The sequence below is a fragment of the Bos indicus x Bos taurus genome, chromosome 2 (genome assembly GCF_003369695.1).
Source record: "Bos indicus x Bos taurus breed Angus x Brahman F1 hybrid chromosome 2, Bos_hybrid_MaternalHap_v2.0, whole genome shotgun sequence".
Classification (NCBI taxonomy): Eukaryota; Metazoa; Chordata; class Mammalia; order Artiodactyla; family Bovidae; genus Bos; species Bos indicus x Bos taurus.
The window spans coordinates 103,298,191-103,311,693 of NC_040077.1; the positions used below are offsets into that span (position 1 = coordinate 103,298,191).

At 38.0% G+C, this 13,503-nt stretch overlaps 1 protein-coding gene across 12 annotated transcripts in view; it reads right to left on the reverse strand.

The window, feature by feature from the left end:
• Positions 1 to 13,503, reverse strand: part of FN1 (fibronectin 1) — a 69,297-nt gene that overhangs the window by 34,203 nt on the left and 21,591 nt on the right. For all 12 annotated transcript variants that reach the window (XM_027566795.1, XM_027566890.1, XM_027566865.1 and 9 more), the window contains exons 13-20: positions 12,399 to 12,520; positions 9,380 to 9,560; positions 8,726 to 8,902; positions 7,815 to 7,943; positions 7,633 to 7,722; positions 6,678 to 6,872; positions 5,670 to 5,942; positions 4,154 to 4,420 (exon numbers count right to left, since the gene is read on the reverse strand). In XM_027566795.1, the coding sequence (XP_027422596.1) occupies positions 4,154 to 4,420; positions 5,670 to 5,942; positions 6,678 to 6,872; positions 7,633 to 7,722; positions 7,815 to 7,943; positions 8,726 to 8,902; positions 9,380 to 9,560; positions 12,399 to 12,520 (1,434 nt within the window). The remainder of the gene's footprint in view (positions 1 to 4,153; positions 4,421 to 5,669; positions 5,943 to 6,677; positions 6,873 to 7,632; positions 7,723 to 7,814; positions 7,944 to 8,725; positions 8,903 to 9,379; positions 9,561 to 12,398; positions 12,521 to 13,503) is intronic.

Below are 13,503 nucleotides of genomic sequence, written 5' to 3' on the forward strand. Positions count from 1 at the left end.
ACTTTTATTTCTTAGTGAAAATAATACTTAAAAAAAAAAAGGAAGAGTATGTGTACACAAAGTTGAAATACACATTTTCAACAGTCTTACAGACTTTATCATAAACTTAAACTCTTTAAAATATAATTGGCAGAACAACTAAACCTTGTAATAAGGGGAACAAGCATTTTGATAACTGGCTGCTATGGGAAAGGTGAGGTCTTAGACGTTAAGGCATTTGTATCAGGTGAGTCAAATTCCAGGTTTTCAAGCATGTGGCCATGGCACATGGCCTTCATAATCTCTTCCTCTTTGCATCCCAACCAAATTTTTGTACCCACAGAGAAAAAACTTAGCAAATGCATTTTTCTTCTAAATTATGAATGGTTGATTTGACAAAGACATCCTGCAGACTTAGACAAATGAATATTAAAAGTCTTTAAGACTACTCTGTTATTACTCAGCTCCAGTCATGGGAAAATTCAGGCCCAGCACTGCAATTGTCTTCCAATCTAGATTTTCATGTGCAACTTTTAAAAAAATTACTTTTAAAATCCTGTTGTCTGAAAAAACAAAATATGTGTGTGGGCTCCTTCGTAATGACTGCTCTAATGGCTGGACTGAAGTTCTACTGGTTTAGAGGCATGTTTCATGAGTATGTTATTATTTGGATGATGTTTTCAGGAGAATTAGGATGGGTGACCCATGATGCCTTTCCAGACTCACTGAAATCATACACTATTTGGTTGCCACTGACTTTGCCAAAATGCCATGGCCATCCCTGAGTGACAATTTAATGACCACAAGAAACAATTCAGGGAGCAGTCAGTTTCCTTCACTGAACATCTGGGAAAGCCACAATTTTTTCAAAAAAAACATTCTCAACTGTCTTGGGCTTTACGATTGGGTGTTTTCTATTGCTTGAGCCAGCCAGCTAAAAGGTTCCCAAGTTTAAGATGATGCTCTCTGCCTGGGAACACCATTACGGGAAACCCTCCAAACCACAAACCCACAAACTGATGGCAAACAAAGAATGTGACTGTATGAGCTATGGATTCTGGCAGGTCTTGTTAGGTGAAGGACAGCCTGGATGTTAAAAAAATAAAATTTGCCCTATTTATAAAGGAGTAGGCTGGTTTTCCCCCAGAAACAGCTCTCCTACCCCCACCATATGCTCTTAAGAATTTAGTACAAGTTATAAAACCCAGAAAAGTTATTCCAGAATTTAGTTTGGTAACAGTAAAAAAAACTACAGAAACTTAGAGCAATTCCAAAAATATGCAAGTCCAGCTGATATTCACAACCTCAGAACTCCCTGCTAACAGAAGCTTATTTAAATCTAAAGTATGGGGAGGCTTCCCAGGTGGTCCAGTGTTTAGAAGGCATGGATTCTACCCCTGGTCAGGGAACTAAGATCGTGCATGCTGCACAGTGTAGCCAAAGAAAAAAATGTTAAACCTAACTTTGATTGAGCTGTTTTCACAATCATCTAGTCAACAAATATTTTTTGAAAGCATACTATATGCAAAGCATAACTTTTATCTAATAAAAGAAGTTTTGTCAGTTAACTCAAATAAAATTTTATTTTTATAAATGTACTGTGTACACAATAAAATAACATGTCCAATATATCAAAGTCTCCAAAAGTACTTGAAATAGCCAATAACTGCCCCACCCATGCCACTTATTATTGTTAGTATCATTAAAAATGCTTTTTCTTAGAGAAATGCAAATTAAAACTACAATAAGATACCACCTCACACCAATCCGAATGGCCGTCATTATAAAGTCTACAAATAAAAAACATTGGGATCGCTTCTCGGCCTTTTGGCTAAGATCAAGTGTAAAAAACATTGGAGAGGGTGTGGAGAAAAGGGACCCACTCCTACACTGTTGTGGGAATGTAAATTGGTGCAGTCACTATGGAGAACAGTATGGAGGTTTTTCAAAAGAACTCAAAATAGAGTTGCCATGTGATCCAGCAATTCCACTCCTGGACATATACACAGACAAATTATAATTCTGAAAGATACATGCATCCCTAGATTTATAGCAGCACTATTTACAACAGCCAAGACACAGGAGCAACCTAAATGTCCATCAACATATGAATGAATAAAGATGTAGTACATACATTAAAATAGAATATTACTCAGCCATGAAAAAGAATGAATGCCATTTGTAGTAACATGGGTGGATCTAGAGATTTTCATACTAAATGAAGTCAGAAAGAAGGACAGATGCCATATATCACTTACGTGTGGAATCTAAAATAAAACACAAATGAACATATCTACAAAAAAAAAAGTCTCACAAATGCAGAGAACACCCTTGCGACTGCCAAAGGAAGGGGAGGTGGGGGAGGAAAGATTGGGAGTTTGGGCTTACAAAGTTCAACTAGTATACATAGGATGGATATACAACAAGGTCCTACTGTACAGCACAGGGACCTATACACAATATCCTGTGACAAATCATAATTGAAAAGGATATGAAAAAGAATATATTTTCATATGTATAACTGAGTCATTTTGCTGTTCAGCAGATATTAACCCAACATTGTAAATCAACTATTTTTCCAATAAAATAAACAAGATGCTTATTCTTTTATAGGCATTTATCCAACAAAAGGAAACTATGTAAAATATGTTTCATGTTAAAAAGTAAAAAAGATAACAGTGGTCAGTAAAAGACTACTAAACTCTCTGTTCTAATGCAATGAATGTCATCTATAAGAAGCAGGTATTTATAAGAAATACAAAGATACTGATCTCATGTTAATAGATTTTAGAGTCTTAGTAACATATAACATAAAATAGCAAAATTCAAAGGTCAGCTTATAGATAAAAAGTACGTTTTACTTGTTTATGACTAGTAGTTACTTAGGAAAAAGCATTTACTGCCAAGCTTTATACATGCAATTTAAATAGAAATACATTTTTAGTAAATTATGAATTCCTACAAAGAAAATTTTATAGACACTTTCTTTGTGTGAAATAAATTCCACAGTAATTTATAAACTAAACTTATATTCACTTTTTGAATGCTTTTTAACATCTATTTTTCAAGTTAGAGTAAGATTTGTGGAAAGCTTTTAGGAAATCGCAAGCTAGTTCACAGTTGCAATATATGCTGAAAAAGTGTTAAGTTAGGTCCTTCTGTAATTCAAAATGAGCTAAAAACAGCAATTAATGCTTATCTAGAAATTATGGGTCTCATATTTCTTTGTAATGTAAATGAGATGCATTAATAGAAATCAATTCATGAATACGAATTTAATAGAAATCAACTCATGAATACAATCCTCTATTGTGATATAGACATGAAAGAGATTTAAGGTCACTTCCTGTAAAGTGTTGAGCAAAAGACAGACATGACCAAAAATTACTGTCAATATTTTTCCTTCTGCGGAATTGAGAGTGATTTAAGAAAAGTTAAAAAAAAAAAAAGCTATCCTGTTCTGCAGAAGTACTTTAATCTGCTGTTGTCAACACTCATTACTTCCTTAGCTTCTTGTCCTGTTGGTTTCTATTCAACTGGTAGATGTTTTTCTTCCACATTTAATGCTGTCGTTCGATGCTCAAAGTATCAGGATGTAGACACAATGGCTGATTTTTTTCTTGCCTTAACTAGTATTTAGTAAATTCATTTAATTCAGTAGCATTCAATTTTCGAATAACTTGGGTGTCTTAAACCATGCTACTCAAAGTACTGGTCTAGGAGGAAATAAGGATCTTGGTAACATATATCATATAACCCACTGCTTCCTTCATCAAGAAAACTTTGCTTCAAAAAAGTATTAACTGAACAGTGTGCTCCTTGATCCATTCTGGCATAAGCTCATTAGTCCATGTAACAAACAACTCACAGAGCAGCAGTGGATCCATGGATCACACTTTGAGTAGGACCACTTTAAATATCTCTTTCAAATTAAAAATAATTATTTAAAACTTGTACAAAATTTTTAAGTTAACTTTGTTCTTTTTTGGCCACACTGCACAGCTTGTGGGATCTTAGTTCCCTGACCAGGGAACTAGGCAGGGACAGCAGAGAGTCTTAACCACTGGACCGCCATGAAATTCCCTAAGTTAACTTCTTAAAAAATGGATGAAGGAGAGAGAATGTAAATACAGATGAGACATCACCAAGAAAAGACATTTAAATTTTGACTTACGAGTGGTGAAGACTCCGGTGACTCTGGGGCTCTGCTGATTGCCCTTCACGGCTACGAGGCTTACAGCATACTCAGAGCCAGGCTGCAGGTTCCTCAGTGGGTACTGCGAGGCTGCGGGCCCCACGTTGTACTGCTTGGGCTGGCCTCCCCGGGTCAGGCCCACGGTCAGTCGGTACCCAACTATCCGGGCGCGAGGTGGAGTCCAGGTCACTATAACCGTGGTATCAGTTTCATTGATAAACTGGAGGTTGGTGGGAGCATCCAATTCTAGAAAAAGAGAAGAAACACATCAAGAAATAGCTGCACTTCAGAATTATCATACTGAAATCCTAAAGCTTGACTGAATTTTCTAAGTTCTTTCTTCTCAAGGTTGAAACAAAGATCATAACCTTGGAAATACTGAGCCATGAAGAAGAGACTGAGTGCTACAGAGAACCTCCCAAAACTCTTGTCAGTCATGAGAAATCACTCACTGTGTTTGCCTGACTTTGATCCTGTGGAAAGTTTATAATTTTCCAGCATGATTTTCCCATTACCCTCAGAAATTACACTAACATTGCAGAGATGGTATTTAAAAACAAAAGCCAGTACTTGTGAAGCTATAGTTTGTTCTGCTCTGAGCCAAATAGGTGAAGAAAACAGAAATAAACCCATTAAAATGACGGTAAGAAGAAAGTTCCACGTGGAGCACAGTGACGTTTTCTGCATTTATTCAATGACTAATCCTTTGCTTGAATAATAAAAGTAACTTTCACCTGATTCAGATGAGACAAAAATGATAACATATACTCAGAACCTCAGATTCATGGCAAGACCCTGGTGAGTTTGCCCTAGCACAAAGAATCACATAAATTGTTGGTTTTCTTCTTGAGTGTGATAACTGGCAATTTCCCTACAATAATTTAAAACACTTTTCAGAGGGAGGAAATGTTTAAGAGGTAGTCAAGTATAACAACAAAGCATGGGCTTTGGAGTCAAAAAGACATAGGTCTATGTGGATCCCCACTCCATCATTTCTCAGCTCTGTTACTTTACAAGTTGCAGCATTTTTTATAAGCTTCAGTCTCTTCATGTATCCCGTAGGGATAATAATAAGACCTTCCTTATTAACTCAAAATGCGGATTAAATATGAGGATAATAAAGAACTGAGCATATGACCTGGTGCTTAATATACATTGAATGTTTTAGTAATTACTATTTATAAATAATTCTGCTATAAAAGGATTAGGAGACTATACTTGAAGTCTGACTTAGGTATATTTAGTTACACAAATAGTACTCAAATTTTCAATCCATGTCTCCATTAGCAAGGAAAATTAGGCTAAGTTTTGCTCCTTTCATGTCATGTCCCCATGTATTTGGGAAATGGATTACCATTTAGCCTCTATGGAGGCTATACATTTCCTGTCCTCTGAGTATGTTCCTGTTTCTAATTGTGAACCCAGGAGTGAATGGAGTGCTGCCCATTGATCACAAGTGGAAAGGGAGGGTAGAGATAAAGGACCCCAAACCTACTGGTTGCCTGCTGTGCCGTCAGAGGCTTGCTCTCCCTCCCCTGGTTCACGGCGAAGACTTTGAAGTGATAAGTGACCCCAGGGGACAGCCCGGTGACTTCTGCAAAGGTGTTCCTGCTGACGGGCAGCCTCTGCCCATGCTCCCCGGGCAGGTTGACGGGGATCACATCCACACGGTAACCGGTTACTGGACTCTCTGGGGGTGTCCACATGATGGTGATCTTCACATCTGTCACCTCCACAAACTGCAGGTCCCTGGGAGGGGGAACTTTATCTAACAGACAAGAGCCAAGCGGTCATTCGCAATTCCTGCTGAGGATTATTTTTAAAAAGCAGTTTGCCAAATGTGTATAAGGCAATTCATAGAGCCCCTCTCTTCAGAGCAAAGCTGTTTTCTCTTTAAATCTAAGAACACATTTTTGGGGTTATATTTTCATGGTTTAGTCATCTTGCTTACATTTGACATTTAAAACTATTATGTAAAATGTGAATGTAAGCAGATGAGTTTCCATCAAATGAAGTGTCCTAATGGGGGGTTTAAAATACACATACCCCCCAAAACCCCTAAGCAAACTCTTGTGACAACAGAAAAAAATGTGGTTTTTACTTTAATGAATCTTTTTTTTAATACTTAAGAGCAACAGATGAACTACCCCTTAGGTTTCTTGGGGAAAATATGAAAGCTTTATGCTGTCAATTTTTAATCAGGAAAGCCAATAGCCAGCTTTTATTAGTTACTTTACAGTGAGAACATTTCAGCTAAATTTCATAAGTTCAGGGATAGAGTAATCTATAGGATGACTTGCATATAGGAACCGTAGACAGAGACAAAATAAACCCCCCAAAGAGACAATTATTCTTTGATCTTACACGTCTGATTGTCCCTAGTAGGCTCATGGAGTGAACACAAGCCAAGGTTGGTTTTGTTCCTCTGGCAAAAGGGAGGTTCAAGATGTAACTTTCTTAAGCCTTAAAAGGTAAGACAGCACAAGAAGCAGCTTTAGGTTACCTGAACGTGGGACTCCAGTGGTTTCTTGCTGGATGAAGACGGGAGTACTTTCTTGATTTTCTTCCACAGCGTAGATGGTGATGTTATACTGAACGCCAGGTTGCAAGTCACTGAGAGTGACAGAGTTGGCCGTTTCAGGAAGATTGAGTTCTGTGCTACTGCCCTCTACGGATGGGGAATAGACGATTCTGTATCCTGCAGATTCAGGAGAAAAACAGTAAAACACACTGATGAAACACAGGTTTCAAAAGGCATAAATTCCCCTTTCCTAATAGCCCTTAGCATCTTGGTAGATCACTCTTGAAGAGTGAGCAATTCTTCTGGACTCATTCAATAGTGCTACTTCTTATAAGGACTGTTCAGTCCAAAGATTAAATAAGAATAGTCATGCAAAGCTTTTTAATAATAAAAATCATCCTCAAAGACTGAGATCCTTAATAAATGTCTATTAGAGAAGCCAGGAGGTGAAAATATTCATGTTAAATCGATTTCTTTTTCTTTGAGCTCTAGATGATGGGAGCAATCAAGGAACCAGAGTTGTCTAGCCTGTCTATGTCTTTTAAGAACTTCAGAAACAGTTAAATCACCTAATGAGCTAATGAGGCATCTTGGCTGCCTCTAAGAATAAGTCTCAGAGTGAGGTTTTCAGAAGAATTACCCCTCTTCTATCATGGGAATGCCTTGTTTAATAAATCCATGAGCTGGATTTCGAGGTTTGTGCCTGTGTGATTGTGTGTGTGCATGTTTGTGTGAAACAGGTTAATTAAGACATATTTAAGAGGAAATTATTCATAAGAAGGTAAGGCTGTACAGACACACATATATCTACACTGTGGTCCAGTAATTACAGTAGAGATATATAAGTGATTTGCCTGCTCATAGATCAGAATCCACTCCCTCACCTCTTAGGGCAACAAGATTAACATAGGAGCCAAGAAGAGGCAGCTAAGCTGACCTGTGATGGGCGCCCTGGGTCTGCTCCAGCGAACGACAATGGAAGTGTCATCAACTTGGTCCACGGTAGGGTCAGGAGGGGCATCAGGTGCTAACAAAGAAAGGAAGAAATGAGAAAAGCAGCAAATACTGCTACAGGTCTGTTTCACAGGGGGAAAAAAAGTCTTTTCACTCCACACATACCTGTGGTCTGTGAGGTAGACAGGATCAAATTCTGCTCTCCTTCCTCGGATATCTCGTAAACATTCACAGTGTATTTTCGGCCGGGAAGCAGGTCAGGGATGTTCACGGAAGTGGCTGTGCTGGGAAGATCTTTGAAATAAAAGGGAAAGGTTACTATCAGAGGATACCAATCCCTCTAATGACTCCATAACCTTTGAGAAGGATAGTTTTAAAACTATATATTCATGGGGGTGGGGGGAATGAATGAAGAAAACTATAAAGAAATATACTAATGTATAGTCAGTAATTATCAGTGCACTATGAGATAATTTTTTTCCCCCTTTCTCAAATATTTTCTCTAAGGATATATAATTTTAAACCACCCCCAAATTTGTAAACGTTGTCCTCTGTAGTTAGAAGTCTAAGTAGTGGTTATGGGTGAGGGATGATGGGGGAGGAGGGATGTTCTTTTTCTTGATCTGGGTCCTGGTCACGTGGGTGTGTTCTTTTTATAAAAATTCACTGAGTTCTATGTTTATGATTTGTGTACTTTTCAGTGTGTATATTTCTCCACAATAAAGTTTTTAAAAGTCTGTTACACATGAGAATCTGAAAAGCATGAATAAGGGTACTGTGTCTCTCCCAAAGCTAACAGTCCCCATGCTGGCAATTACTTCCAGGAAGAACACACTATTGTTATGTGGACCTGTGCCCAGGCTAACACATAACACAGCTCCCACCAGGGACCAGGAAAGTGAGCATGGTTTAGGAAACACCCAGGTTGGTTCTAAAAAGGGTCAGTTGTTTTCCATCCTCACACTGGAGGGCCAACTAGTTCCAAACTTCCCAGGCCACCTGCGTGGATGCCCCCCCGCCCATCCCCACCCCCAGCAGAATCTGCCAGCAGCTGGTCATCAACACATTGAGCTCACCCAGGTACTGTGGTTCATCTCCCTCTTCACTCAGCTCATACTCCACCCGGAATCCAGACACAGTGTCCGAAGCCGAGACCCAGGAAACCACAAAGCTGCTGGCTGTGATTTCAGTCACCGACTCAGAGGTGGCCACAACAGGAGACAAGGGTGTGGTCTCTCCCGTCACAGTGTTGCCTAGAGTCACAGAGAGGACAAAGAGCCTTCAGCCACGGATAAAACTTACTACCACCATCTGTAAAATACCATTAAAAAAAAAAAATGTAGTTGCCGGACTTCCCCATTAGTCCCAGTGGTTAAGAATCCACCTGCCAGTGCAGCGGACACAGGCTTGATCCCTGCGTCCAGGAACTAAGATCCCACATGTTACAGGGCAACTCAGCCCATGCACCACAGCTACTGAAGCCCATGCGCCCATGCTCAACAAGAGAAGCCACCAGAATGGAAGCCCACACTGCAACAAAAAGTAGCCCCAGTTCACTGCAACTAGAGAAAGTCAGTGCAGCAGTGAAGACCAGCACAACAAAAAAAAATAAAATGTGAGTATTCATATTCATCCACGGAAGAAGATGAATCGAGAAGGAAAGCACTTCCTCTGGGCAGCCCAGGTCTGAGAAAGGCAGGCACAGATGGACGGGCCACTGGGGTACATACTGGTCACTGCTGGGCTCGTGCTGGTGGTGGTAAAGTCGAAGCGCGTCACCTCTCTTTGGCCATAGTGCTGGACGCTGATAAGCTGGCCCTCGTATACCACACCTGGCCTCAGGCCTTTGATGGTGTAGGAGTTTAAGTGGCCAGGAATGGTAGCTTCCTTCCAGCGGTTTGGAGAATTTTTCTAAAAATTTAAGTGAAAAAAAAAAAAAAAAATCACACAAGAATTTACAAAGATGAATGCTGGGAGAGGATGTGGAGCATTTTTCAAAGAAGAACGAGGAGTCTATGAAGCTCCATTTGAGGGGGATATCACGGAAAATTGGGATCAGAATAGAAACCTGCAGCAGAATTTGTTAATGTTAATAATAATGGTTATTACAGCTAATATTTACTGATGGTTTACTATGTTCCATGCTCCGTGCTGTTTTCCTTCCATTCTCTTATTTAAGGTTTATCTCTTACCTCCTCCAAGTTAGTGGTATTATTGTCCTGATTTTACAGATGAAGAAACAGAGTATGTGACATGCCCAAGATTACACAAAGGGAGGCCCTGGGCACCTTCCTTTTTGCCAGATTAACTATTCAGTTTAATAACAGCAACCCAAGTTTTGCCTTTCCCAATTTTTAAATTTCCACAATGAACTGGGATATATTCCTCTTTGAAGTGGGAAAAGGCTTTATAGTCTATATTTATTTAGTGGGATACAAACCAAGTTTCTTACAGAGCAAAGGCATAATATTCTTTCATGACTCAGTTCCCGGGACCATCACATATGAGGCTTAACGCTGCTCTGGTTTTATGACTCATTCTTGGATATGAACTACTCCATCAAAAGTGGTTAGCCAACTTTGGGCAAGACTGCAGAAGAATGTGCTCTCAGTTTATTTAATCTTTGTCTCCAGTTTATATTTTCACATCCTGTCCGAATTTATTAATATCATGGATCACAAAATTTATGGCAATAAAATGTGTAAAAAAGAAACATCCTTACTTCAAACAAGTTGAGACCATTTTAAGTATAAATATTCTACACTAATATAAGTCAAAATACATTTTTAATAGCCAGTGATTTTACAAAATTATCCAATCAACCAGTTCCTCAATAATTCAGATACTCTAGTGTCCCTTTATAATTTTTAAATAAATGAAAGTGATCCTGGTACTCTCTAAATTTAAACACCTTGTGAAAAACATTAAAAGTAGTCATTATAATTAGCTCAGATTTAATAGTAAGCCTTTTGCTCAATGTGAAATTTTTGGTTTGTTATTAGAAGAAAATACTCAAGAATAAACTATCAGGTGACAAATATTAAAGAAAAACCTAAAAGTGTTAAAAAATTTCAAAGAAATAACCTCCACTCTTTGGAGACTTTCTAACTTATTATACACATTTTATATGTGTGCTAAGTCGCTTCAGTCGTGTCTGACTCTGTGTGACCCTATGAATTGTAGCACACCAGGCATCTGTCCATGGCATTCTTCAGACAAGAATACTGGAGTGGGTTGTCATGCCCTCCTCCAGGGGATCTTCCCGACCCAGGGATCAAACCCACATCTCTTAAGTCTCCTTTATTGGCAGGTGGGTTCTTTACCAGTAGCATCACCTGGGAAGCCCTGATATACATTTTATGCCTATGTGCAATTATCCCTTATTACTGTGGTCTCACAAATACTTCAGAGTTAAGTTTAAATTAAATAAAATCGATGAAGAGAAATGAGAGACAAGAAAGTGTTAGAGGGGAAATATATTCATCCCATCGACTAACATCATTAGACAAAAAGTTCTGCAAATGGCTACTACATATACTGTGGACATTAACAAAAAATGGGTGAGAGAAGAAAAAGAATGATTTCAACAGCTTGAATTTTTCAAAAAGAATTGAATACAATTCCATGAGTTGGTCAAATGTTTTATTTTACTTTGCTTTTTTAGTTCCTAGAAACCAATAGCTGTGATTTAAAATGGGCATTTTTCTCCTGTGCTTAAATAGTTTCTCAAATTAATGTCATACATTTTGGAGAGATATAAGGGCAGGCTTGAGAGGGTAAGAGAAACTACAACATAATAGATCAATATCCTCCCTAGTGAGACTTAATAGATCAATATCCTCCTTAGTGAGGTTTCTTCAATTTCTAGATGATTAGTGGGGAGTCACAAAGTCATTCATTAAATACACTAACTATCCTTCATCTATACTTTTCTCTCATCATCTCTCCCTTCTATCCAAATAACTGCAAAGATTAGAAAGTAAGGTTTTATGAAATGATCATGGAAATTCCCTGGAGGTCTAGTGGTTAAGACTTGGGGTGTTCACTGTCATGGCCCAGGTTCAACACCTGGTTGGGGAACTACGATCCCTCAGGCCATGCGGCATGGTCAAAAAAAAAAAGAAGAAACAATCACTTAAACAGTGAATTAAAAAAGAAAGATATTAATTTAGCTATTTTGTTTTACAAATCATGGAAAATGATGCCAGTAGTTTTCTTTCCCTTTGATGGAGTTGCAAGACTTTTAAAAACTTTAGATTCTCTTCCCGTGGTGGGTAAGAATAATTTTAAGCATTATCATTTCTACTCACAAACAAGATGTTTCTAACATGAAGAGTTAAGTTCTCCTAAATACCAAAAGACAGCTAAGTCTATATGTGAATTAGATTGACCACATATTGTTTGGTCACTAAACAAATATAATGCCAAGTGAATAGTTCGTCAGATCTACTGGCTCAAAAACTGAAACACATTTTCAGAATCTGTTCATTTCCTTCTCCTTTAAAAAAAATATTCGATTATTTACTTTTCTTTATTTCGCTGCACCTAATCTTAGTTGTAGCACGTGGCATCTTTTAGTTGGGCACGCAAACTTAGATATGACACGCAGTATCTAGTTCCCTGCCCAGGGACTGAACAGGAGTCTCCTGAATTGGGAGCAGGAAGTCTTAGTCACTGGACCACCAGGAAGTCCCCAGAATCTATTAATCAAGAGCTTCAATATCCAAGGTTTCTGAGCAGGATACTCACAGGTTTCCATCTGAGAATGTACTTGGAAATATGAGATGATTCTGGTGCGCTCCATTGGATGGGGTGAGAGTTGGGTTGACTTGGGGTCTCAGTGATGATTACTTGGACAGGACCACTTGTATCTGAAAATGAAAATATGAGAGTTGGTGATCCTGAGGATTCCCTTACTTCAACTTAAAATTTAGTGCACATGGATGGCCATCAGTAAAGACAGTTTTGCTTATGAGTAAATGGGAGCACAATAAAAATTATCTGGAGTTAATTTTTTACATATTGACATTGGAAATCAATGAGACAAATCCTTTTCTTCTTAATTAATCACTGTCAAATAACAATATTGTGTTAATCTCTGCTGTACAGCTATGTGATTCAGTTATACATACACACACACACATATATATATTCTTTTTTATATTCCTTTCCATTATGGTTTATTACAGGATATTGAATATTGTTCTCTGTGCTAAACAGTAGGATCTTGTGGCTCATGCATTTCGTGTATGATAGTTTGCACCTGCTGACCCTTCACTCCCACTCCATGCCTTCCCTATGCCCTTCCTTTTGTCAACCACAGGTCTGTTCTCTATGAGACAAATTCTTTTTTAGCAGATAGCTTCTTGTCTTTCACATGAAAAATGCAACTCAAACTTATTTATAAGCAAATAAAATAAATTTTTAAATGCCACTTAGTTTGCTTTCTTCTCCTTTTTCAAAGAATTGTGAGAAAACTGTGGAACCACTCTAACACAAATAATGTAATACAGAATACAAACTTCATTTACTTATACTAAACGTCTTTGAAGGAAATTCTAGCTTGTGGAGCTTTTCATCAAGGACAAATCTACCATCAAGAAAGAAAAAACATTCCAAAGGCCATATGACATGATGTAAAACAAACACATTTCTAAATGGGGTAGAATCTTAGACAAACAGACAAAGGTAATAATTAAAGACTCAATTTTATTCCTCATCCTCTCAGTCTAATATCCTATCAGTTTCAGAAAATGTTTTATTTTTATTCAATAAGTTTGCTCTAAAATCATTCCATTGATTGATCAAATTGCTGAGATCAAAATTATATTTTTTCAAAAGTAGTTATCAATAA